The sequence below is a fragment of the Macrobrachium nipponense genome, chromosome 8 (assembly GCF_015104395.2).
Source record: "Macrobrachium nipponense isolate FS-2020 chromosome 8, ASM1510439v2, whole genome shotgun sequence".
Lineage (NCBI taxonomy): Eukaryota > Metazoa > Arthropoda > Malacostraca > Decapoda > Palaemonidae > Macrobrachium > Macrobrachium nipponense.
This window is the reverse complement of record NC_087203.1, coordinates 106,065,343-106,091,708: the sequence shown is the minus strand read 5'-3', so window position 1 is coordinate 106,091,708 and position 26,366 is coordinate 106,065,343. Positions and strand designations below refer to the sequence as shown.

At 36.1% G+C, this 26,366-nt stretch overlaps 1 protein-coding gene across 5 annotated transcripts in view; it reads right to left on the bottom strand.

Annotated features, from left to right (window-relative positions):
• The window catches only part of LOC135222946 (inactive phospholipase C-like protein 2), a 658,580-nt gene that overhangs the window by 577,850 nt on the left and 54,364 nt on the right, over positions 1-26,366 (bottom strand). For 4 of the 5 annotated variants that reach the window (XM_064261392.1, XM_064261394.1, XM_064261395.1 and 1 more), the window contains exon 2: positions 13,089-14,118. The exons of the other annotated variant lie outside the window; for it this stretch is intronic. In XM_064261392.1, the coding sequence (XP_064117462.1) occupies positions 13,089-13,431 (343 nt within the window). In that variant the 5' untranslated portion in view covers positions 13,432-14,118. The remainder of the gene's footprint in view (positions 1-13,088; positions 14,119-26,366) is intronic. 5 annotated transcript variants of the gene reach the window in all.

Here is a 26,366-nt window from a genome sequence, read left to right as displayed (position 1 = left end):
GATGGGGGGCGGGAGAGTAATTACGATGGAAATGGATGAAAAATGTATTATTCAATTGCACAAATGCGAAATAAATACTGGATAAGAAGTATTCAAATGAGATGGAAGTTATGAGGAAAGAATGTAGGATAATAGATACGTAAAAAGAGTGAACAATGCGATAGCTATACTTGAAGGAAGAGGAGGACATGAAAAGTGCTGGATGGATTAAGTAAAGAAAGTATTGGAGAGAGAGAGAAAAAAAAAACTTTATATCCAGGAAGCGTCCTTGTTTGTACAATATTTTGATGCACTGTTGATGATCCTGCGAGTATGAAGCGGCTGATATTAGGGAAATGTTCTACACAGGGGGTTCAACCATGATTTAGCCCGCTTTAGATAAAGCTGGATATATATATATATATATATATATATATATATAATATATATATGTAATTTATTTAATTTATGTAGTCATACACACACATATATATGTATATATACATATATACATATATGTATATACATATATCACTGCTCCCATGAAACCACCCTATAACCTCCATCCCTCATGAGAGGGCGCCGGAGTAACTGTAGCTGCGAAACTCTTCATAATAAGGTCCTTTCAAGCCAGATGGCCACATATTAGCATCATTAATCAGAGAGAGAGAGAGAGAGAGAGAGAGAGAGAGAGAGAGAGAGAGAGAGAGAGAGAATCTTGCATCATTCATCATTTATCTAAGTATGCGTTACCTGATTACATTGATACGATAGCTTTGCGGTCCGATATGATATGAGAGAGAGAGAGAGAGAGAGAGAGAGAGAGAGAGAGAGAGAGAGAGAGAGAGAGAGAGGGTTTATTTTACTTAAACATGTGTAAATTTCAGGAGAGAGAGAGAGAGAGAGAGAGAGAGAGAGAGAGAGAGAGAGAGAGAGAGGTTATATTTTACTTAAACATGTGTAAATTTCAGGAGAGAGAGAGAGAGAGAGAGAGAGAGAGAGAGAGAGAGAGAGCATCACCATGCATTCGCGCAAGTGTCTCGGGAGATTCAATGCGAGTCTTGTTGGGAGTTTTGCGAAGCTCTATAGTACAGGGAATATGAGATCTTGAATCTGACGACCTAAACGAACCCGCTGGACGATCAGAATCTCTTCGAGAGCGAACAGGACGCGTTAGAATATATAAGGGAACTCCTGACGAATGGCTGACTGTACGGGCTAAATTCCTTCCTTGATCTTGATTGAAGTGACGCTGATGAAACTAGACAGATTAACAGAATTAACAGACAAGGATAGACAGGCAGACAGAGGTGCAAGGGGGAAGGCAGAGCAAGAAGGATTTTCCTTAATATACCTCTACAAGGAAGATAGTATTGACAGACAAGCAGGCAGACAAGAGGGGGAGGGAGAAGGAATATAATTTTGCTTAATATGACTAACTGAAGAAAAAAGATTATAAGAAAGATTACTATTACTGATTTTGGAGAAGATGGTGAATCATTCTACTGCCTTTGTATCTATCTCAAAACCCTCACAACTGGTTGGAGATCTTTAACAGTATGCTGTCAACATTTAACCTGCTCTACATTCTAAGGAAACATTTGTATGGCGGAAGTTTGTCATGTTGCCTCTATAACATGCTGTATAAGAATTTCCCTTCCACAGAATGTAAGGGATACATCTCTGTAGCACTGCCCTTCCTTGAAATGGAAAACCTACAAGGTGGCTAGGGAGTTCCTAACGGAAAAAGGAAAACCAAAGCCCAGTCCATCTGTGCAATCACAGAGAAGACAAACGTTCCACCCTGCATGTTAAAGTAAAAACATCCGATATTCACAAACAAAGGTAAAATAAAATTTTCTTGACAAGAGGTACAGATTACAGCCTTGACATGCACACAGGAAGTAGCGTATCCACAGGGGGGAATTCTACCTCTTGTCAGGGAGGGCTGGAAGTCATACGACTGTATGAAGACGAGTGCTTACAACTGCTAAGGAAAGCATTGCCATTTGCAGAGGCATCACTCCTAATAAACACAACCGACTCCTAAAAATTATGGGGGCAAAAAAAAAAAAAAAAAAAAAAAAACTTTCAGTCACGCAAAAAACACGAGATAACAGCACTTTATTAAAATATGACTAAGGAATAAGCTTTTTCACAGGTTACCTGCTTCGTTTAGATTCAACTGCCTTATGCTAGCAGAGGCTCTTGCCATATGGATGACGAGGCGTGAACTTTGATCATACAGAAGAGACGAAGAAAATATTCAAATGAAAGATTTAAAAAAAAAAGTTTCTAGCTCGCCAATAAGGCCATTCTTGGTCAGTAAATGAAGCAGCATATTCCCTCCTACTGTTATACATTTTTTTTTTTTTGGCAATATCTCATTCTCACTCAGCCAAAGTATTGCTTCAAACTCAAACCTCTCTCAAACGACGGACGAAAACTTGCATTGAAATTTTTTACCCTACATTGTTCGTGAGCCGTGACTGATTTTGAAAAAAATAAATCCGCGTTCACATCTAAAACATTCAAATGTATACATCCGATGGAAAAAGTTTCCCTAGAACAACCAATGTATATCTAATAAGATGACGAAACGCCAAGACATGACTCGAGTCGACTCATAACAAGGGATTATACATGCTCACCAACCTTGACAATACCTGGAGACTTCGGCAACAACTTGGTCGAGAGAAAATCCTTTTCAAACCAACGCTGAATTTATATCACCATGGCAACGATAAACCATCAGCATAAATATTTACGTAACAACGGAGCATCAGTTTAAAAATGAAGGTTCTTGCGTCGCAGTAAAGAGGAAGAATATTCTACCAGAAGAAGAAGCCGGATCTTTGAAAATATTCTGAAGAAACGGAACAAACATCGCAACTTTTCATCGAGAGGAGATGAGTATCACGTCAAACGGGACAAGAATGCGTTCTTACGTAACCGATTATCAAAAGGAGATAAGCATTGCACGACGAAGCGGAGATAGCGAAATAAAATCTCGTGCGGATCTTGCAATGCCTGCAATAATGAACCGACGCGAGCTCGAATTATTCACGAGCAAACGCAAATACAATCTGTTGCAGAACAATCCGCTGAACCATTTGTCCATCGCTAATTGATGTCCATTGACAGGAGGCCAATTTTACTCCCAGTTGCATGCATAACGAGCGAGGGAACAATGGAGTCGGGAGTTCTGCAACCTCTCGCAGCGAGGAGTGCGACATTTTAGAGAACTAGGCAGCTGACGTACAAAATTAAAAGCGCGTACCAATAGCAAAAAGAAATTTGGCTTTATTTTCCATTGGGTCAGATAACAGTGTCTGGTACCTGTTACTCGAAAAAAATATTTCTATATAATGCTGCCTCGGCCCTGAAGGAACGTGCGGAAATCAGTGGTCTGTTAAACAGAAATCAGATTCAAACAATCTGCGTAGTCCGTCGATTTCTTTGTTTGTTTGTATGGTGTTTTTACGATGCATGGAACCAGTGTTTATTCATCAACGGGACCCACGGCTTTACGTGACTTCCGAACCACGTCGAGAGTGAACTTCCATCACCAGAAATACACATCTCTCACACCTCAATGGAATGCCCGAGAATCGAACTCGCGGCCACCGAGGGCGTAGTCTGTCGAGAGATCACCTCCGTCTAAATTTCAACAGATATAACTTTAGGCACAACGCTGTTAACGTTGTGCTATATCCATGCTCTTCCGTTAATAATGTCCATAGTCTGCAACCAACACTTTTTTTTTTCTGTCGTCAATAATTGAGAATTTCTCGCGTTTCATATATAGATATATATTATATATATATATAATTATATATATACGTATATATATATATATATGAATAATCATCACATCGAACCGTGATTCATTTATATATCATTGAGCTACAAATTTCCTTTAATATCTAAATTCACTCTACTTCGGAATTGATATATTTTCATATATGTACCGAAGGGGAATTTTTTTAGTTGATAACAATTTCGCCCCCACATGGGATCGAACCACTGTCCAAGTGGACGGGGACGAAATCAGGACCCAGTGACGCTATCAAGTCAGCCATCAGAGACGCGTCTCTGATGGCTGACTTGATAGCGTCCACTGGGTCCTGATTTCGTCCCCGTCACTTGGACAGTGGTTCGATCCCATGTGGGGGCGAAAATTGTTATCAACTAAAAAAATTCCCCTTCGGTACATATATGAATATATCATTCCGAAGTAGAGTGAATTTAGATATTAAAGGAAATTTGTAGCTCAATGATATATATATATATATATATATATATATATATATATATATATATATATATAGTATATGGTATGTTATCTATGAAACGCGACAAATTCTCAATTGATGACGACAGAAAAAGGTGTTGGTTGCAGACTATCGGACATTATTATTATTATTATTATTATTATTATTGATTATTATTTTATTATTGATTTTATTATTATCTAGATAATAGATAGATGATAGATAGATAGAATGAATGATTGGAAGTTTTCGGCATCCTGACAACGAAGATTATTGACGCCGATATATATATATATATATATATATATATATATATATATATATATATATATATATATACTATATATAATATTAATAAATTGGAATCATGCATTCCCAGATACGTCCATTATCACTGTTAAAACAATAGAGGTCCATTAGGCAAATTCGGTCTCTTGAGACAAATTATTTATCCACAAATTCTGTATGGTTCGGTTTCCTTTCACAAGGGAGATAAAATTCTTCCAACAATTTCAAGGCAAACTTACCAAGTTTTAAAAGATATGTTTCTTTTCTTTTAAGAACCGAATGAAATCTACCAGTTTAACGAATTTTCATGACCCTTTCACAAATTCAATCAAAATGACCCTTTCACAAATTCAATCAAAATCCATCGACAGCTGTGTGAAACTCTCAGCCACTCAGCCGCGGCCTATAAAACATTAGCCACGGCCCGCTGGTGGCCTGTGTTTTGGCACCTATAGCGTTTTCAGGTGCACGATCATGGCTAATTTCAACCTTGAATAAAATAAAAACTACTGAGGCTAGAGGATTGCAATTTGGTATGTTTGATGATTGTAGGATGGATGATCAATATACCAATTTGCAGCCCTCTAGCCTCAGTGGTATCTGAGGGCGGACAGAAAAATTGCGGGTGGATAGACAAACGGAAATAAACCAGACAGAAACATGTGACGAAAGTCAGCAAAATTTATAGCTTATCCGCAACGTTGTCACAAGACGCTATAACATCTGACCTAAATTACATCAATACACAGCTATGGCGAGACATTTTTGGACTGCGAATTTTAACATTCACTTACGTTATGTACACGATCTGGTGATTAGAGAAAACTGCTTTTTTTTATTTACTTTTGTTTAGGCAACAACATCAGTGCTTACTGGTCAGAAATACTCAGGCGTCGAATCCTTTAAGATACCAAAGCTCAACGTTTTATTTTTGCACCCGCTTAATTTCCTTAATAATTTATCATAATAACTAGCCAAGGTGGAACCCTAGACGGAAAATCAGAATGCTTCAGGCACAAGGGAAGGTAGCTGAGAACGGGAAAAGGAATACAGAACAAGGTGAAATATATTAAAAATCACAAAGAAAAGTAAACAATGTATGAAATGAGAATCGTGTGATCCTGGTAAAATAAAATTAAAAAGTTTTGGCACCATATTTACTGAAATTAACTGATTCAACCCCATAACTTCAAAGATAACTCAATATTTGCTCACAACTGGTATAAAATCTGTAGAAAACTGTGTGGTATTTATTTACCCCCCCCCCCTCCCCCCCCCCCCCACCCCCACCAACAATAAAAAAAGCAAACAATATAATTTTCTACATGTTTATGCTAACTGATGCATGGTACAGCCTGGAAAGAAGTAAATATACCATTAATTACAGTAATGGTACATTGTCGAAAGCATACACGACGAACTATCTGAACGGCGGCACCTGAGATTCATATCAACATAAGGAATCAGAAACTTGACATAACTCAAGTTTTTGTCCAATAATTGATAAAATAAATCAGATGGTAAAAATCAAAGAGGCGCAATATTTGCAAAGAAGTTCACAAGAACAATAAAAACATTAAGCAAAGACAAGTCTCCAAAACTCTTGAAAGGCTCGTTCAAATAAACCGAGTTGTCCAATTGACGAAGACGCAGACCGGACATGTTTCTCAAAAGTAAATTTGCAATGAAAATGATCGGGGCGATTTCTCGTTGAACACCTAACAGAGAAATCGCAATTAGCTGTTAAAGAGCTCAAACAAAACATACAAAGCAGCCAATTTTACCACGAGAAAACTGATTAAACTCGAGAATAAATCAAGCAAGAATGAAGGAAGCCACATGATTCCAAAATGAAAGCTGGTCTCAATCCTTCATTCGTGTCAGCGACTCCAAAGACACCGGAGCTTGCACTTAAAAATAGCTCGGTTTTCTGACGTTAAAACGACCTAGCGACGACGTAAGACTTTCAAGGTGAGAGTATTATTAATAGATCCAATTTCGCCTCTTTTCATTTACCATGTCTGGCTTCATACAGATAAGCACTTTAAAATGGGCCACAAAAGTTATATATAATATATATATATATATTATATATATATATATATATATTATATATATATATATATATATTATATATAAAGTATTTTTCTATGAAAAAAAAAAGTTTTCTGAGGTGCCTAACTAATATATTACCATTATCACCTTTGTCGTTGCCTCAAAATCCCTATGTGAATCTTATACGATGAATTTTACATTTAGAGACAGTAAAATGAAGCAACCTGCCCCTCTCTCTCTCTCTCTCTCTCTCTCTCTCTCTCTCTCTCTCTCTCTCCTGAAATTTACCCTTAGACATAAGTAAAATAAAGCCTCTCTCTCCCTCTCTCTCTCTCTCCTGAAATTTACACGTTTAAGTAAAATAAAGCCTCACTTCTCTCTCTCTCTCTCTCTCTCTCTCTCTCTCTCTCTCTCTCTCTCTCTTGGATACTATGGTTGGGGAGACTTAAATAAACTATGAAACGGGGGACGAATGAAAACACTTTTTGAGAGTTTTCCCTTCCTTTGCCATCTGCCATTTTTTTATTTAAAAGTCTGTTTTATACCTTTCTTTTAAATTCGTTATTTTAAATTTCATTTCCACTTTTCTAAGGGAAGGGTTCCGGGTTCAAAGATATCTCGCACAGAACGACGGGCGAAGAGCAAACAGCCTGAAAAACCAATAAATAAGAAAATAAATCAGACTTTGCCAGGAATGTCTTTTCATATTTTGAGCCATCGAGTAGAGTTGCGACCTGGGAAAATACAAAGATAACAAGAAACGTCTAAAAATGCATGGGAATTTTCTTATTCAAAATGTATAGAAATACATGGGGCTTGATATTTTCTTATTCAAAAGGTATAGGAATGCATGGGACTTCATATTTTCTTATTCAAAAGGTGTAGGAATACATGGGGCTTGATATTTTCTTATTCAAAAGGTATAGGAATACATGGGACTTGATATTTTCTTATTCAAAAGGTATAGAAATACATGGGACTTGATATTTTCTTATTAAGAGAAAAGAATAAAAATACATGGGACTTGAAATTTTCTTATTCAAAAAGTATAGAAATACATGGGACTTGATATTTTCTTATTTAAAAGAAAAGTATAAAAATACATGGGACTTGAAATTTTCTTATTCAAAAGGTATAGAAATGCATGGGACTTGATATTTTCTTATTTATTTAAAAGGAAAATATAAAAATACAAGAGGATGGAAATTTTCTTATCTAAAAGAAAAGTATAAAAATACATGGGACTTGAAATATTTTTACTCAAAAGGTATAAAAATATATGGTACGAAGTTTTTTCATTTACTATTTAAATTAAATTTACTAAAATATGTGGGACTTGAAGTTTTTTTCACTTACTATTTAAATTAGATTTACTAAAATATATGGGACTTGAAGTTTTTTTATTTATTATTTAAATTAAATTTATTTAAATTGAAGGCTTTGGTTTGTTTGTATGGTGCTTTAACGTTGCATGGAACAAATGGTTATTCAGCAACGGGACCAACGGTTTTACGTGACTTCCGAACCACGTCGAGAGTGAACTTCTATGAAGGCTTTGGAATTCAAAAGACGGTTTCAAGGCACTTCCACAGGGGAAACGGGACTGTTAAGAAAGCACAGATCTCTTCACTCTGTATCCAAAAGCTATACAGTACCAGGATACTTGAGGTCGTTTCAGTACTTGACTTATTGTCAATATTACACTTTTTTTTATCTAAGGAAAAAAGATCATATCGAACAAATTCTTCGAATATTTGACAATATTATTATTTTGATCTAATTATTCGAACATTTGTCAATATTCCTCCTTCTATCTCAGAAAAAATAACAATAATATTGATCATAATGGATAATTTTTTCGAATATTGGTCAATATTACTCCTTTCGTACCTCAGAAACAACTAGAATATTGATCACGACCAATAAATTCTCCGAATATTTGTCAATATTACTCCTTTTATCTTAGAAAAAAGTCATACTGAACAAATTTCTCGAATATTTGTCAATATTATTCTCTCTCTCTCTCTCTCTCTCTCTCTCTCTCTCTCTCTCTCTCTCTCTCTCTCTCTCTCTCAAAAAACAAAAAATCGTATTGATCAAATTCTTCGAATATTTGTCAATAATCCTCCTTTTATCTCAGTTTATACCTAAATCCTTTTTCATTACTTCATTGAAGTGAACTGAACTGAATACAGAATTTAGGCCAAAGGCTAAGTACAGGGACCTATGAACTCATCCAGCGCTGAAACGGAAATTGACGGTAAAGGGGTTGAAAGGTTTAGCAGGAGGAAAACCTCGCAGTTGCACTGAATCAATGGTTAGGCGAGGGTGGAGAGTAAGATAGCAGAAAGTGAATATGAAAGGAAGTACAACAAAAGAAACGAAAAGGGTAACAGCTAGGGGCCGAAGGCACTCTGCAATGAACCTTAAGTAATGCCTACAGTGCACCGCATGGCAGTGGCGGCGCTAACCCTACGGTTACCTACATTACTTCATTGCGCTTTTCTCTGAACCAACCCGAGAGTGCCCAAGCGTGAGGAGGCTACCTTTCGAACAATCTCAAAAGATGCTGCAAAAAAAATCTACAAACTCCATTTTCCTTTACACTGGCGTCATTACAGCTGTTAATCAGCTCTAGGCCAAAATACTTGGACGCCTCGAAGATATTTCCAGTAACTATAGAAGCCTCCCCTAGGCTTCGCTCCTGGTGTAATACTGACGGAATTTTATTACGTACTTTCATTGCACGAATCGTATTTTATACGTTCCCAGGACTGCGTAATCCATAAAGGAATGGTTACAATACTAACGATACGTCATGGGGGTTAAATAATAGGTGAAATAATAATAATAACCATTACGGATAAAACTGTTTTCTCCTTACTATCTAATATTGGTATTTAACATATATATTCATGTGGAGCAGATGCAAATATGTAAGAAAAGAGTAAAAAAGGAAAGAGTGGAGTACTACGCAGATACATGTAAAAAAAATAAATAAACAAGCGATATCTATGTGTATACACATGTATAAACTGTTGTCAACCGAAAATAAAAACTCTGAAACAATATTACAGTCTCGTAAACATGCAAGTCTTTCTTCAAAAAAATATCATTTGCGCGGTCTTTTACTTTTATTTTCAGGCTAATTATCAACTTTTCCCTGTCGCTACCTATCTCATCTTTATGTTCTCTACAACATCTACTACCTTTCCCCTACGTTAACGTGCTATAGGGCGGTAGCGTGGGCGTGGGCGGGGGCGTGGAAACCGGACAGATGCAATACAGGGTCGTCGTGAAATATCAACTTTAACCTCCGAAGGATTCATCCCAATCCTTTAGGCCCGCCAAAACAGACGCCCAGTGATACAACCGACATTTTTGTGAAGGTATTTCAATGCTCTTGAGAAACTGAGTACAGCCATAATGAGCATTCCATTCTCTCTCTCTCTCTCTCTCTCTCTCTCTCTCTCTCTCTCTCTCTCTCTCTCAACAATATTTAAATATCATGCATGCTATCTATCTGTCTCTTACTCATTCCTTCACACAACACTTCTCTTCCCTTCTTGCATCACAGAACTCACTAATCTCACTGTTTTTTTTACCATGATCCTTGACTCTCTCTCTCTCTCTCTCTCTCTCTCTCTCTCTCTCTCTCTCTCTCTCTCTCTCTCTCTCTCTCGTGCCAGCACAATGTTACGCTATGGAAATTTTAAAATCATAGCTAACTTATGTGGCAGGAATCTGTATTTCTTCTGAAAGCGAACTGCAAAAGTAGAGCCTCTTCATTACCTTGAAAAGTAAACAGAAACGGAGGCTGTAGGTTATTCAATGCCGAAGTTTCCAGGCGTTCCATAAGCAACCTTTTGTGAGGGAAATTTTCTTTTCAAGTCAGTGTTTACTAAGACCTAGAAAAGGAGTTAAAAGAAGGAATATAGAGCTTTTTCCTCTTATGACAACCCCTGATAAGATCAAAAATAATTTGTTTATATTCATTTCATTTTCAAATGAATCCAAAGAGGATCCGAAACGAAAATATTCCTTCACTTAAAAAATGGATGTCTGGTTCTTAGTAGGGAACAATTCCTAAAAGTTTTTATAAACTGTCGGAGGAAGTTGGAAAAGAATGAAAATCTTTTACTGTGAGGGATAATGAAGAAGCCTTTCTTACGACTAAATTACTTCACATTTCCTGTTAGGAAATAAAGTTTTTTCAACGTTCGTCTTTGTGAAGCATGTATGATTTGATTTTAGTATAAAATTTAATCAAAGGAAAAACTCTCATTACCGACGAATATACATGAAAAAAAAGGTGGATAAGAATTTTAATTTCACTATAGTTCTCTTCTTGAATCAACCCCTTATGCCGAAATGAAAATGTAATGACACCAATAGTGCCAATACCACTACTACTATTAATATCAATAATAATAATAACGTATATACATACGTGCATGCTTGGATTACGTTTATACATACACCAATGAACCAGCTGAATTCCACTCTCACTGATACGGCAAATTCAATGAGGGCTTTTAAATGAAAAACTCAAAGGACCAGATCTATGGAAACACTGGTTTCCAGATAGCACTAAAAAATATCTCTCTCTCTCTCTCTCTCTCTCTCTCTCTCTCTCTCTCTCTCTCTCTCTTACTAATAACGACAGAGCTGAAGGGGAAAGGTCCTATATAAAAAAAATAGTCATAATAATTAAGCAGAGCCAAATTTCACATGTGAAACTCCCTAAGAAAGGACAGACCTTAAAGGCGACATGTCAGCAGAAGCTAAAGCCTTTGCAGCACCTCATAGCTTTCCACCCCCGCACTCTCTCTCTCTCTCTCTCTCTCTCTCTCTCTCTCTCTCTCTCTCTCACGGCCACACCCCCTTAAACCACATACAAACTGCTCGTTCAAATAGAAATTCCGCTCCCTCGCTTATTTTGTTATAATTGTTCCACACACACAAGGGACTTCAAGATAAAAGTGTAATGGGACACAAACATACAGGGTATGATATATATTATTTATATATTGATATATATATATTTATTTATAATTTATATATAGATATCATATATATATATATATATATATTGACCTCACCCCTAAGGATTTGCTGAGATACCAGTAGGCTGTACCGTTATGATGTCACACACACACACACACACACACACACACACACACACACACACACATATATATATATATATATATATATATATATGTGTGTGTGTGTGTGTGTGTGTGTGTGTATGTGTGTGTGTGTGACATCACAAGGGTACAGCCTACTGGTATCTCAAGCAAACGCTTAGTGGCGAGGACAATAACACCACGGTTTTCTGTTGACCCCAGAAGGTGGTACCCATTTTCAGTTGGGTGGACTTTTAAAACCATAGTCTGAGCTTAAACTCTGTCCCAGCAATCGCTTGCCTGGCTGCTGTATCTATTCATACCACAAATAGGGTCTGGATATGCTCTCTACTGAATACGTTGAAACCTTAAAATCTAATGAATGAAGTTCTCCCTCCCAGGTGAAATTCGAACCCATACTGATTAACAGGTTGAGAATATGAGTGAGCGGAGCCTACACGACGTAAATGTATACACGATAACGGACTGAGCAGAATATATAGGAACTAAATGGGTACCTCAACATCCAAAAGTGAATTTTTTCCTTTGCATCCCTAACGAAATTAATTACATTCATTCGAGGATTAATCAACTCTGGGGCTGTTCTGAGAAATGTCTGAAAGTATCTTTGATTCCCTTAGCAAAACATTTGTTCACCTTTTGAAAAGTGTCATTTCCCAGTCGAGTTAATTATTAATTATTCCATTTCACATCCAGTTCTGTTCGGTGAACGAATACGTGTATATGATACAGGCAGATATCGAAACCAGGCATTTCGCGCTGCCTGAAATTTCAGGCAGATAGCGAAATGCACCAAGAGACATTTGATCCCCCCCAGGGGCTATTACTAAACACGGCGAAACAGTGACTCACCAACACTGTTTCGCCGTGTTTAGTACTGGCCCCATGGGGAATCAAATGTCTATTATAGTAGATTCACATCACCCATGCATATGTCTATGCCAGTCCTTTACGACGATCCCGATTGGCTGTTGATGAGCCGCTCACAGGGCTGGACACTCTCAGTGTCTCTCGACAGTTCACATAGGCAGGATGTATGTTCCGTCTTTCAAAAGTATCCCTCAGGAGAGGTGGAACATACAACCTGCCTATGTGAACTCTCGAGAGAGACTGAGGGTTTCCAGCCCTGTGATTGGCTTATCAACAGGCCAATCAGGAGCGTCGTCAGGGACTGGCCTAAACATCAAATGCACGTTTGATGTGAATCTAATATAGCCCCTAGGGGATCAAACGTCCCTAAGTGCATTTCCGTATCCGCCCGAAATTTCAATAAATCAATGAGAAAGAAGATTTAAACTGAAAAAAGAAAAAATCGCTCAATCAATCAATCAATCCAACTCACCACTTTGAATCTTCCTGTCGCTCTTCCAGTTGGTGTGTGAATGGAAGGACACCGACTTCGTCTTCCTGGCGCCGATGGCTTCGACGTCCTCCTGGGCTTCTCCCGGCGGCATGGGCGAGGGCGAGCGCGTGGGCGTGGAGTCGGAATATCTCCTGTACCTGGGACTAGGGGACCTGGGCGGCATCTCCTCGCTGGGAGACACGGCCCGCCCATTCCGGCTGTGGTGGTGGTGTTGGTGGAGGCGGTCCATGGAATCCTCGACGCCCTCACCTCCTCCTCCCATTCCCCCTCCCCCGACAGAGGGGGGCGTAGGAGGGGAGAGGTTGTGGCCTGAGTCGGCCATGGTAACCTATGGACGTTAAGGACCTCTATGAAACGAGAGCGGTCGGAGGGCGTCTGCGATTTCTATAGGCGAGAAAGAAAGCCTTCTCTTTCAGATGAGGCTAAGCCGTTTCTTATTTGTATAGTAATACGGCACTCGGGGACACCTTCCGAAATTTACAATGGCGTGACGTCACGAACCTTAAAAAAAAAGACCGCAAAGCTGGCGAGTGTTTTCTCGTTTTTTTTTCTATTTCAATTAAATGAAAAACCTTCGTGTACTTTCCACAGCCACTCCATCACCATCATCATAGATTCGCGTCATCACATGATTCTCGTCAGTTTTGACATTGACTTCTATTTTTCTAAGATTCGCGAAAAAAGGGAGAAGCGGTTGTTACATTTCCATTTTATTTCTGCGTGACTAAACAGACGCACAGAATACCACTTAGGATATCTTTACAACAACATGAAGGGCAGGTAACCATTTTCAAACTAATCACTCAGGGATTTACGGATGACACTGTTATTCCACTCATTTCCGTTTGATAAATCACATCCGAAAAAAAGAACAGATCGCTATTTCAATCACTCGGAGAAAGTTTAATGAGACAGCTAATAATGAGGTAATCAGAATACTGACGAATACTATTATTTCAAGATAATGAGCACTGCAATCAATTACGGTTCGTTTTTTTTTTTTACAATTCTGCAAAAGAGAATAAATTTAGCATAACCTTTCGGATTTTTGTGGATGGGAATATTGCAACAAGGGTGGTGGGCTGCAGTCCAGTTGATAAAGTTTTTTTTGTTGTTTTTGTTTTGTTTTATGCGAGAGGATGGAGAGGTTTCATTTGACTGTTTTCATGCAATACACAGCCGTCAAAAACACTTTGAGCAACGACTCAGAAATGGAACACACCATGCACATATGCATAGAGGTAAATATAAATACTTCCCGGCAATTTACATTGCTGTATATGGTGTTAATCTATCTATCTCTATATATATATATATATATATATATATAATATATCTATTATCTATATATATAGAAATATATATATATATAATATATATATATGGAAATATATATATATATATATATATATATATATAGAAAATATATATATATATATATAGCTATATATATATATATATATATATATAGAAAATATATCATATATAATAGATATATAATATATAAAAGAAAAATATATATATATATATCTATAATCTTATATATTATTATATATCTAATGTATATATAATTAATAATTAGATATTATATATATATATATATACTATATAGATATATATATACTATATATATTATATATATATATGTATATATATCTATATATTATAATACTATAATATATATATATATATATATATATATATATATCTCTATGTATATAGATAATCTAATACATATTTATATATATATATATATTTATATATATCAAGATATATATATATATCTATCTATGTATATAGATATCTATACATATATATATATATATATATATATATATACTATATATATATATCATATATATATATATCTATATATAATATATATATATATATATATATATTATGTATATATATATATCTATATATATATATATATATATATATATATATATATACTATTATTATATATATATACATAATATATATATATATAATATATATATATATATATAGATTTACTATATATAATATATATATATTTTATATATATATAATAATTTAAAATATATCTATGTATACATTATGTAATATTATTGTGTTTTATGGTTAAAAAATGTGACATTTTAGACAGCAAGTACTTTACACTTTTATATAAGGGTATTTCATCTAAAATACAGTTTGCATCCATAAAAACATATGATCAACGAGTTCTACAAAACTAATAAAATTGTTTGTTCTACATGAATTACCCCAACAGAGATGAGTTACTCATACAATTAAAATCCCACAGCTGAACAGCATTAAAAAGTTAAGCCCACGATGAATTAAAAAAAATATCCCGTCTCGACTATATGACAAATCTTCCGAAGGATCTTACGGAGAAAATCCAACAAAAACGTTCCTCCAGATACGGACAGAAAAGTTTAGTTATGTAAAATCATATAATATCAACCATTGAGTTGACACTAATCCGTCACGTTATTTTTAATAGCATTACTATTATTATTATCATTTAGTAGATGAAATCTATTCAACATTGACTTGAAATTCAAGCTCCCAAAGAACGCTGGTTTCAACATCCCACCCCAGACCCCACACTGCAGCAGTAACTGATCATGATACCGAGCCGTTGCTTTTTCATCGCTTTGGGGGAGACGCGAACCCGCAACATCTGTGTGGCATTCCATGACACTAACCACTATCCCAGTAACACCATATATAACAGCTGTCGGTTTAAAAGAAAAAATACTATGAATATTAGGAGACAAAGAGATCATCCTTGCATTGAAACCCACAATGTAGACATAATGTATAATGTATATATATATATATATATATATATATATATATATGTATATATTTTATAAGGTATATATACTATATATAGGTATATATATATATATATATATATATATATATATATATATATATATATATATGTGCGTGTGTGTGTGTGGGTGTGTGTGTGTGTGTATAGAAACGTCACCGAGATTTCATTAGACACGAAGCAGATCAATACCAACACTGCCGTCTGAGCGGGAAATGCAAGGAAATTGAACAACACGATAACAAGACGAGCCACATGGTAACAAACAGCGACTTGCAAACATCCGCAAATATTTCTCGGCTTCGCCCCCAAAGAAAACCAGATTGCCCTTGTATACACACAAACACATACATACATACACAAATACAGTGAGAGGGTATACATGCACACATACAGAGTGAGAGGTTGGAATAAGTATGAGTTAATAGAGGCTCTCTCTCTCTCTCTCTCTCTCTCTCTCTCTCAACTTCGTTTAAGGAACAAGTCCGTATCGTTCCCGTTTGGATCGAACGCTTGTCGTCATTAACTCGCAACCACCTGCGTTACGAGGTCAGAGAGAGAGAGAGAGAAGAGAGAGAGAGAGAGAGAGAGAGAGAATCCTTAATCTGAGACCCAGCAGTAAAGTCCCTAATGAAATTGTCTGAACTTTTTTTACTATCCACCTTTCAAACTTTGGCGAAAAAAAGGCAGCTTGTTTTAAGTCAGTTTTCCCACTCACTGATGTAGTTAAGCCTCTTTTTTTTTTATTTTAGACCCAGCATGGAAAGTGTTCATTTTTCCCGTATCATTTCCTTTTTCCTTATTTCTCATTTTTCATATCCTCGGGCTATTTGGGAGATGGTGGCGATATGAGAGCAATGGTATAAAGAGCAGGCAAGTCTTCCATGAAAAACTTTACAATAAAATCAGAAGAAAAATTGGATCACGAAAATGAAGAAGGCTGTGGACAGCGACACAAAAAAAAAAAAAAAAAAAAAAAAAAAAAAGGGTGTGAGAGTCGTAGAACATATGCAACAAAAGCGAAGGACATCAAATAACAATTGGTACACTGCTCTGTCAAATGATTAAATGAACAGGAGAATCTGAAGGAAAGTGAAAGAAAAAATACAAAATTCTCATTCAGAGAAAAATACTGAAGCACGGTAAAATTTGCATATGGCCGACCTCTGACATTCTCTCCATCCTTCTTTATTCCCCGGCCTTCCATCTGTAAGAGGCAGATCTACAGCTTCCCTCGGGATCAAGATCTTTCCTTTTTCCTAATAGCTTTATCTTCTTGTAAGAGTTTGATTTCGTGGCAATATTTCAACGTTACTTGTATTACAACTTAAAAAGTCTGAATTTGTGGGAAAACTTCAACTTCACTTGTATTACAACCATCATTTGAGACAGAAGTGACGGGTATAAATAAACCCATTGTTATAATTACTTATCTGACAGAATAAAAAGGAAATAACCAAAGCAATGCAAAAGCAGCCTTTCACCTTACACAGGTCCTGATTGGCTGCAGAAAGGCGTACACGAATTGGGAGCTATGTTGTTGCATATTAAAGAAGGTTGGAAAAATGTGTAACGAAAGGTGGAAACTGAATGGGGCAGACCCAGTTATAGCAGTAGACACAGCCCCCAGGGGAAGAAGACAAAAACACGAATAATACTGAATCAGGGAGAAGAACTAAACAGAATATTATCAAAAAAGAGGTATCTAAACTCAAAGTAAGTGTGAAAATAAAAAGCGGCCAAGATTGTAAAAGGCAAAATGCCCTATTTAACCAAGGAATGACAAGGTTAAAAATGAACATTTTCGGCGCAATTCCGAAAGGAAGCCGTGGATCGTCAAATGGAAAAACATCCTGTATCCGCATACTGACCTATCTACAAAATTCTGTTCAACCTCCCCCCACTTCCCCAGCCCCACCATGCAACACACTATAATCATATCAGGTGAGTGACACTTCTCCGAATAGGCCATTCTGGCCCTAAACACCGACGCCTAATGAATAATCCACATAACCCTGCTTATGAAGGCTCTGAATGTAATGATAACAATCAAACATTTGTTTTGTGATTATTCAAAGTATAATCAGCAGCGAAAACAAACTTTTAGAAACAAATCGATCAGTGCAATTCTGTCAGAAACTTCGAACATTTGCAATTAATCCTATTACAAACTTTTGAAAAGTTGTAATTCAATAAAAAAAAAACTAAGTAAAAACAAATCGTTCAACCAAGCCCCTGTGAGAAATGATAATTAGATCAGTGGTCTGGTAAAACTATTTTAATGATAATCATAATAATACCGAAATTCATTAGTATCACTTTAGGATAGCCTAAAGCAAGCCCCAAGAATCAAGCAAGCACGAGTCAAGATACGACTTGCTCTTAACTTAACTGGTTGAGGTCTTGAAGTGGTATGATGGGACCATAGTTCTACTGCATTATTATTATTATTATTATTATTATTATTATTATTATTATTATTATTATTATTATTATTATTATTATTATTATATATGGAACAAGCCCACCTCTTCTCATGTCTCTGTTTTCTCGCTGACGGACAAATAGGAAATTACAGAATGATACAAATAGGAAATTACAGAATAATAACAAATAGGAAATTACAGAATAATAACAAATAGGAAATTACGGAATAATAATTCCAAATGAAGAGCTGGAGTTAGGCACTAATTAAAATTTCTACGGTTCGCCCTAATTAATATTTTACATTTTTCAAAAATGAAGCAAAAGAGATACAAAGTATTATTTAGCTCCGAATGACTCTTTTATTGATATTTATGCCAGATATAGCAAAATAAAATGCCAGAAATTCGTGCACATATTTCTATACATTTTTTGCATGACACAGAGAGAGAGAGAGAGAGAGAGAGAGAGAGAGAGAGAGAGAGAGAGAGAGAGAGAGAGAGAGAGAGAGTCTTTCCTGTAGGTGTGCCATAAACTTATCTTCCACTAAATAAATGAAGATCTAATAAAAATGCAAGATATCAAACTGTGAAGCTATTGCCCAGTGAAGTGTGTGTGTATGTGTGCGTGTGTGTCTGTGCACTTCAAGTTATATGCAACGCATATTGCCTCTTGCATACAGCAAATACCTTGCAAGTCACCCTTTAGTTTTTTTTTGCCTGTGTTATGAATGGCTGATGCAATTTATGATGAATGCTTTTACATATAAATGCGACATCGGACTCTCAGAGATTTAAAGAATTAATTCACAAAAAAAAGACTATAAATGCATTATTGGACAAAAGTCAAGGAAAATTAATGGAACCGTAACTAGCCATCAATAGTGTCATCCAAAAGAAATGCAGAGTCATAAGGATCAAGAAACAGCTGAGGAACGAACCAATATCACGGCAGTTAAGTAAAAGATATTCTAAAAGCAACCATCATGAGATTAGCATAATATATATATGTAAATATGTACAGTATATAAAATATATATATACATACATATACATATAATATTGTATATATATGTATCTATATATATGTCTAATATATATATAATGTGTTAGTACACATATCTTTTTAAGTAATAATCAATAAGAGGGGATGGCTCCAAAGAAAAAGACAGTGGTCACTGCCAAATTCATATTTAACTGCAGTATTGAATGAACATCCTGTGCAGAAAACTTCAACACCATTAACAATTACATCAGCAGCCCGTCGAAATGCCATCTGATACCCTTGCCCCTGAGAATACACCAATACACACACACACAAATACTGCAATTCATTTCTGTCAAATATGAACTCTAGCGCTCCCTGAATACCAAGGCCCTTCCATTCTAATAATACTTCCATTTTATATATATCCATCAACTATCTAACATTTCCGAATTATCTCTTTCACTTACACTAACCTCTTTACCACTTCTTTCACTCTCTCACTGCTAACCCTCTCAGTTCTTCTTCAGCCACACATCACCAGAATAATTCAACCCCACAATTTTGACATATAGTTCCTAATTGGACGAGTGGATTTCGCGCTCGACTACCAATCCGGTGGTCCGAAGTTCGATTCTCGGCTCGGCCAACGCGGAACCAGAGGAATTTTTTTTATGGTGATAGAAATTCATTTCTCGATATAATGTGGTTCGGATCCCACAATAAGCTGTAGGTCCCGTTGCTAGGTAACCAATTGGTTCCTAGCAACGTAAAAATATCTAATCCTTCGGCCAGCCCTAGGAGAGCTATTATTCAGCTCAGTGGTCTGGTAAAACTAAGATATACTTAACTTTTTAACCTATATATATATATATATATATATATATATATATATATATATATTATATATATATATATATATATATATATATTAAATCTCAAGCAAAAGTATCCCTTCCTGCATGAGTACTACGATACATAATTTGTTTACTGGAGGAAAATGAACGTAAATTCAAGTTAGATAAAAGTGACACACCAGCGCGGAGGCAGCCGTCAGGAGCAAATTAAAAAGTGTATTGGATGTATATTTTATAGCATTTACCCGAGAGGAGACCATGACTCTTTCTTTCACCGTTTCATCGGCTAAGTAACGAAATCGTAGAGATCTGGTTACGTATGTGTCTAGTTTGAAAAGGAGAGTAATTTGCAGATTCAAATATAAATAATGGAACTGGTTTACGTTGTTTTTATTTAAAAGTTCCTCGCAAACCAACTATTGTAGTTTCACATCAGCCGTGCATTTGTTGTCTAGGCCAGTCCCTTACGACGCTCCCGATTGGATTTTGATAAAAGCCAATCACAGGGCTGAAAACTCCCAGTCGCTCTCGAGAGAGTTCACATAGGCAGGATGTATGTTCCACCTCTCCTGAGGGATACTTTTGAAAGACGTAGCCCTCAGGAGAAGTGGAACATAGATCCTACCCAAGTGAACCCTCGAGAGAGACTGAGAGTATCCACCCCTGTGATTGGCTTATCAACAGCCAATCAGGAGCGTCATAAGGGACTGGCCTAGACATTAAATGCACGGTTGGTGTGAATCTACTATAGCTACGAAATCTCGTCCACCTTCACGATGATTTCTTATGCAATTTTCTGGGCAAGTGATAGTGCGGTTTGAAACTGAAGGTGGGTGCAATTCAACTAATTAGAAAAATGGGCTTCTTGACAAACCACCATGGAGGCACTTGCATTATACTATCTTCCTTCCCTTTATCCTTACATTTCTTAAATGTTATTCATTGTTGTGTATAACATTCTCTCTCTCTCTCTCTCTCTCTCTCTCTCTCTCTCTCTCTCTCTCTCTCTGTGGTCGAACTGAACACAACCCGTTCCTGGAACACCTGCCTCGCGTTGTTTTGGTCGTGTGATAACTTTTGCGCGAAATTAGATTTCATTCGATCAAAATTGGGTCAGGTTAAACCCGTGTGTGTGTGTGTGTGTGTGTGTGTGTGTGATGAATCAAAAGCTTCGGTTCTTTGAGCGATGATTATAGTGATTGGAACAGAACGGAAATATAAAAAGAGAGTTTAAGCCAGCCATAATGGAACTAATATATATGTAATACTGTACCCTATTATAAGAATATCATGCGCAATCACTAACACTATATCCAGATATCTGAAATTGGAATTGCTAGATTTATGAATAAATCACAAAAGCAGTAAGGATGTAATTCCCTCATTATTCATGAATACTTAATAACTATTTGCCACCAATATGAAATTTGACCAAGGCTTATACGATTGTTTCATTGTGTACCTATCGTTGACTATACAATTTTTAACATAGCCTACCCGAAAAAAATTAGTTATCTAAAAGATACTCTGTCTCATATCAAGTCAATACAATGCTTACTAAAAAAAAAAAAAAAAAAAAAAAAAAAAAAAAAAAAAAAAAAAAAAAAAATACAAACTTTTCCACTTACTTGGATCTTCCAAACCAAAGTTATTGAGTCATAAGACAGGCAAGGCCAATCAAAGTTTAACAAGGTGTATGTCTATATATATATATATATATATATATATATATATATATATATATATATATATATATATATATATATTTATATATAAAATTTTCATACCAAGGGTATATATATACTTTATATATATATATATATATATATATATATATTATATATATATATATATATATATGTGTGTGTGTGTGTGTGTGTGTGTGTGTGTGTGTGTGTATGAATGTATATACATTAATAATATAATATTCTAACTCAAATCATCTATGACCGGGATATACTCAAAACAGTTTCACAGTTTCCTCAACGACTACGATCTACTTCAATCAACCAACCAATCCATTAAAAGCGTTAGAGAACGCTCCCGTCGGAGGAGGAGGAAGGCGCTCCTCCAAGCAGGTCCTTCCTAGCGGACGAGACGAGACAAGCTCTTTGCCCTTGAGGGGCGGAAGCTCCTTCCTTCTCCTTCCCCCGCCACGGTACTTCGCATCGATCTGGCGATATTGGCTATATGGCATCAAGTAAATTACGGTCATCCAGCTCATCAAGACCTAGACACACCTGTTGCTCTTATTACCTCCTTGCAGGTCGACCAGGAAACGAGGAGGAGAAGGAGGAGGAGAGGAGGGGGAGTAGGAGGAGGAGGAGGGGTGGGTGACGGAAGGAAATAACAAGGTACTGTCTGGGTGAAGGTCAGGTTGCATCAGAGGTGGCTGGAACTTGTTCTATAGATATACATTATATATATATATATATATATATATATATATATATATATATATATATATATATATATATATATCACACACATATATATATAGATATTATATAGATATATATTTTTAATATAATAGAGAGAGAGAGAGAGAGAGAGAGAGAGAGAGAGAGAGAGAGAATTGTTCAATAGTTACTCGGCAAAGTTTAGACCAGATATGCATTAAAACCCACGACTCAAATATGCACATATATAGGCATAGAAAAATATATCCATTCAATACTAATAAAGCAAATAAATTTCAATACTATACGTTAAAATAAATGGATAACAAGAAATCAGAGCCAATCAAAAAATACACTGGAAACTAATTCATTTCAATAATGCCAAAACAGAAATTAAATTAAAAAAAAAAACGACAATAACGGAATGAAAATATATACTTTATGGGAGGGCTGATAAAAAGAATAGCACTGGCTCCCGACCCAGATACACCTAAAAACTGATCAATTCTTTCCTTGCTAAGAGCCAACCCGTCCACAAAATTAATTTAAGATTGGCCCATATCTTATTTTAGATACCACGCGAAAAGTCACAAACAAAACGAACTCCGATAAAATAAATAATCTCGGCTCTTCCGGGTAAATGGAAGACCCTTACGACAGAGGAAATTGATAAACCTAGGAAAACTTCTTAAACAACGCAATTATCTTTTAATAAAGAAAAGATATGCAAGAGACAAACCAGGAATATTATAATTATCTGGTACTCACGTAGCACCTATTCCCCACCCACCCCCAAACGAAATTTCCGGCGTATGTGGCAATTAAATTTTGCATAGGATTTGGCTATTTATTCGTTTTCGTGTATTAGGACGTATGCCCTCAACAATGGAATTAAAGCTGCTTTTATCAAGCCACTTGCTACTAGAATTTAATCATAGTTGTACTTATATAGAGGAAAAGTGTAGCTTAGTCCTGAGAAATTAATCACTTTAGAGAACAAAGTTAAATTGGTTAGTTTCTTATCTTCAGAAATGCAACTCTCTCTCTCTCTCTCTCTCTCTCTCTCTCTCTCTCTCTCTCTCTCTCTCTCTCTCAAAAGTACAAAAATAAACACACACGTGTATGAGTGTATATAAATAGAATTTCTCACCATTTCATTTCGTTTACACCAAATATACCGTGCAAATTGTCCATCGGAAAGGCCCCTAACTTTTGTTTCTTTCTTTTTTTCCCACTCACCAACCAAAGTTCGCGCACAAAAAGGAGAGTTTACTTAACACTCCATTCGTATGTTCCAAATTTAATTTTCAAAGACACGCCGCTTCTCTTTTAGCTCATTTGCATACGCCATGCTAACTCACTTCCTTCACCTACTTGGTGACTTCCCTCTTCACAGATGCTAAAATATTCAGCTACATTTACTCTTAGATACCTGCAAGGGTCAACCTCCTCCAATCTCTGCAGCATCTCCCTTGGATCAAATTTATACCTCTATAACTTGACATTTGTTAATATGCATTAAACCTTTGGCCCTTTGAAAACAATTTCAAATTAGTGAACGTGCCACTGCTATTTCTCTTCCTACCCACAACGGCTACATTATCTCCTACAGAAATCAGTCAAATACGGCTTTTTCCGTCACTGAAAATCGCACCCCTTTCCTGGCTCTGCATGTTGTGAAATTGGGTGATCACATCGACACCAAGAGATGACATCAAAATGAAAGTGGCTTTCCAGAGAAAAAGAAAATCTGTTACGCTCTTTCCTTCCTACCTTATTACTTCATCATCTTAATATCAATCATTTTCTTTTTCTTCTTTTTACTTTTCCACTAGCTTCCACTCTCTTTAGTCGGGAAGCTGATTATTTGCTAAATTCGGGGAGAGAGAGAGAGAGAGAGAGAGAGAGAGAGAGAGAGAGAGAGAGAGGTCTAGGATGACCAAGGCATGACAGGGTTCGAGTCCAAGAGGGTAGAGTAGTTCTCTCTCTCTCTCTCTCTCTCTCTCTCTCTACTCTCTCTCTATATATATATATATATATATATATATATATATATATATATATACATATACATATATACATATGATATATATATATATATATATATATATATATATATATATATATATACATATATGGAACTAAAGAATTAATGAACACGTGTCACAGAAATAAATTTCAGTTTCGCATCAGGATCGAACCCGAGTTTCTTAAATGAAACGCTAGGGCGCTACCAGTTGATCCTCACGCGTCATAAAAGACTATAGTTCGATCCCGATGTGAGTCAGAAATACACACAATTATATATATTATTATCTAATTATATATATATATAATAATATATATATTATATAATATATATATAAAGTATTAAGGACTATAATACATAATATATTATATATATTATATATTTCACAATCTACATTGTATGCACTATTAAAACACCAGCAACCAAAAAATTTCATCCCACCCATTAATCTCTCTGGGTGTAAGAATACTACCAACGTAGGTCCTGCATGTAGTAAAAGGCAAATAAATGGACAGCTGCTGCCTTGCAGTCGTACTTTTTAGTAAAAGGTTAAGCCCACTCCCAGTAACCGTGAAAAACTGATGCCATGCAGTCTTACTTTTTAGTAAAAGTCTAGCCCCACCACCAATAACTGTAGAAACTGCTGCCTTGCAGTCTTGCTCTTTAGTAAAAGGCTAGGCCCACTGCCAATAACTGTGGTTGATGACACCAAGGGCATACAGTCGTAAAAACTCTCTTTGCGAAACAATAAACCATGCCTGATGATGCCTTTGATAGAAGGCATTGGAGAAGACGCATCAGGCAACCGACCCCTTAATGTAGGGATAACGGTGGGGGAAAAAAAGGGAGATTAATCTCTCTCTCTCTCTCTCTCGCTAGTTCCGGATCTAGTAATACTACACCCCCAACAGCTTACTAACAGACAGCCTGAAGCACTTGCTCCTCCTGTCGCAATTATATTTACAAACAGGCTCCAGCGAGAACAGAGACGCAGCTTTATCGCCCTCGTAAAACACGGCGCTGATTGAGGCCGTGATTGGCCAATCTTCTCCCGGGTATAATCAGGCCTTTAGATTTATCTTCATCCACCTACACAGGACATTATACATCATCGGCTCAGCCCCACTTCTGATTATACCAATTGGTCTCTCTTCTCTCTCTCTCTCTCTCTCTCTCTCTCTCTCTCTCTCTCTCTCCTTATCCTTTACTGGCCATCATCTGTGTGTCACTAGTGGCAACTTCTTTTTTTTTTTTAATCGTAGAAAGTTAGGTGGCTTGCCATCTTTGACGTCATACATCGTGCATTCTGTAATTCTTTCTACAACCTAATATATGGGTGTGTATATGTAATACACACACACGTATAGATATTTATATATGCAACTGTAATAGCCACAATGCCCTCTTAAATTTGCATATGTATCTAGTAAAAAAAGGTGACCAGTAGATTGTACATATATATATATATATATATATATATATATATATATATATATATATATATAATATATATATATATATATATATATAAAGTAATAAAAGTCCACACTTGTGTAAGCTGTATATTAAAAAACTTTACAAGACGGAAGATTTCATCTACTTGAGCAGCAGACCTCATCGGTCTGCTGATTTTTTCTTTTTAAAGGAACAAATATATAAAGTCTTTTCTGTCCTTCGTGACATTGTGTATTTGTACCTTTTAAAAAAAATCAGTATGGCTAATGAGGCCTACTGTTC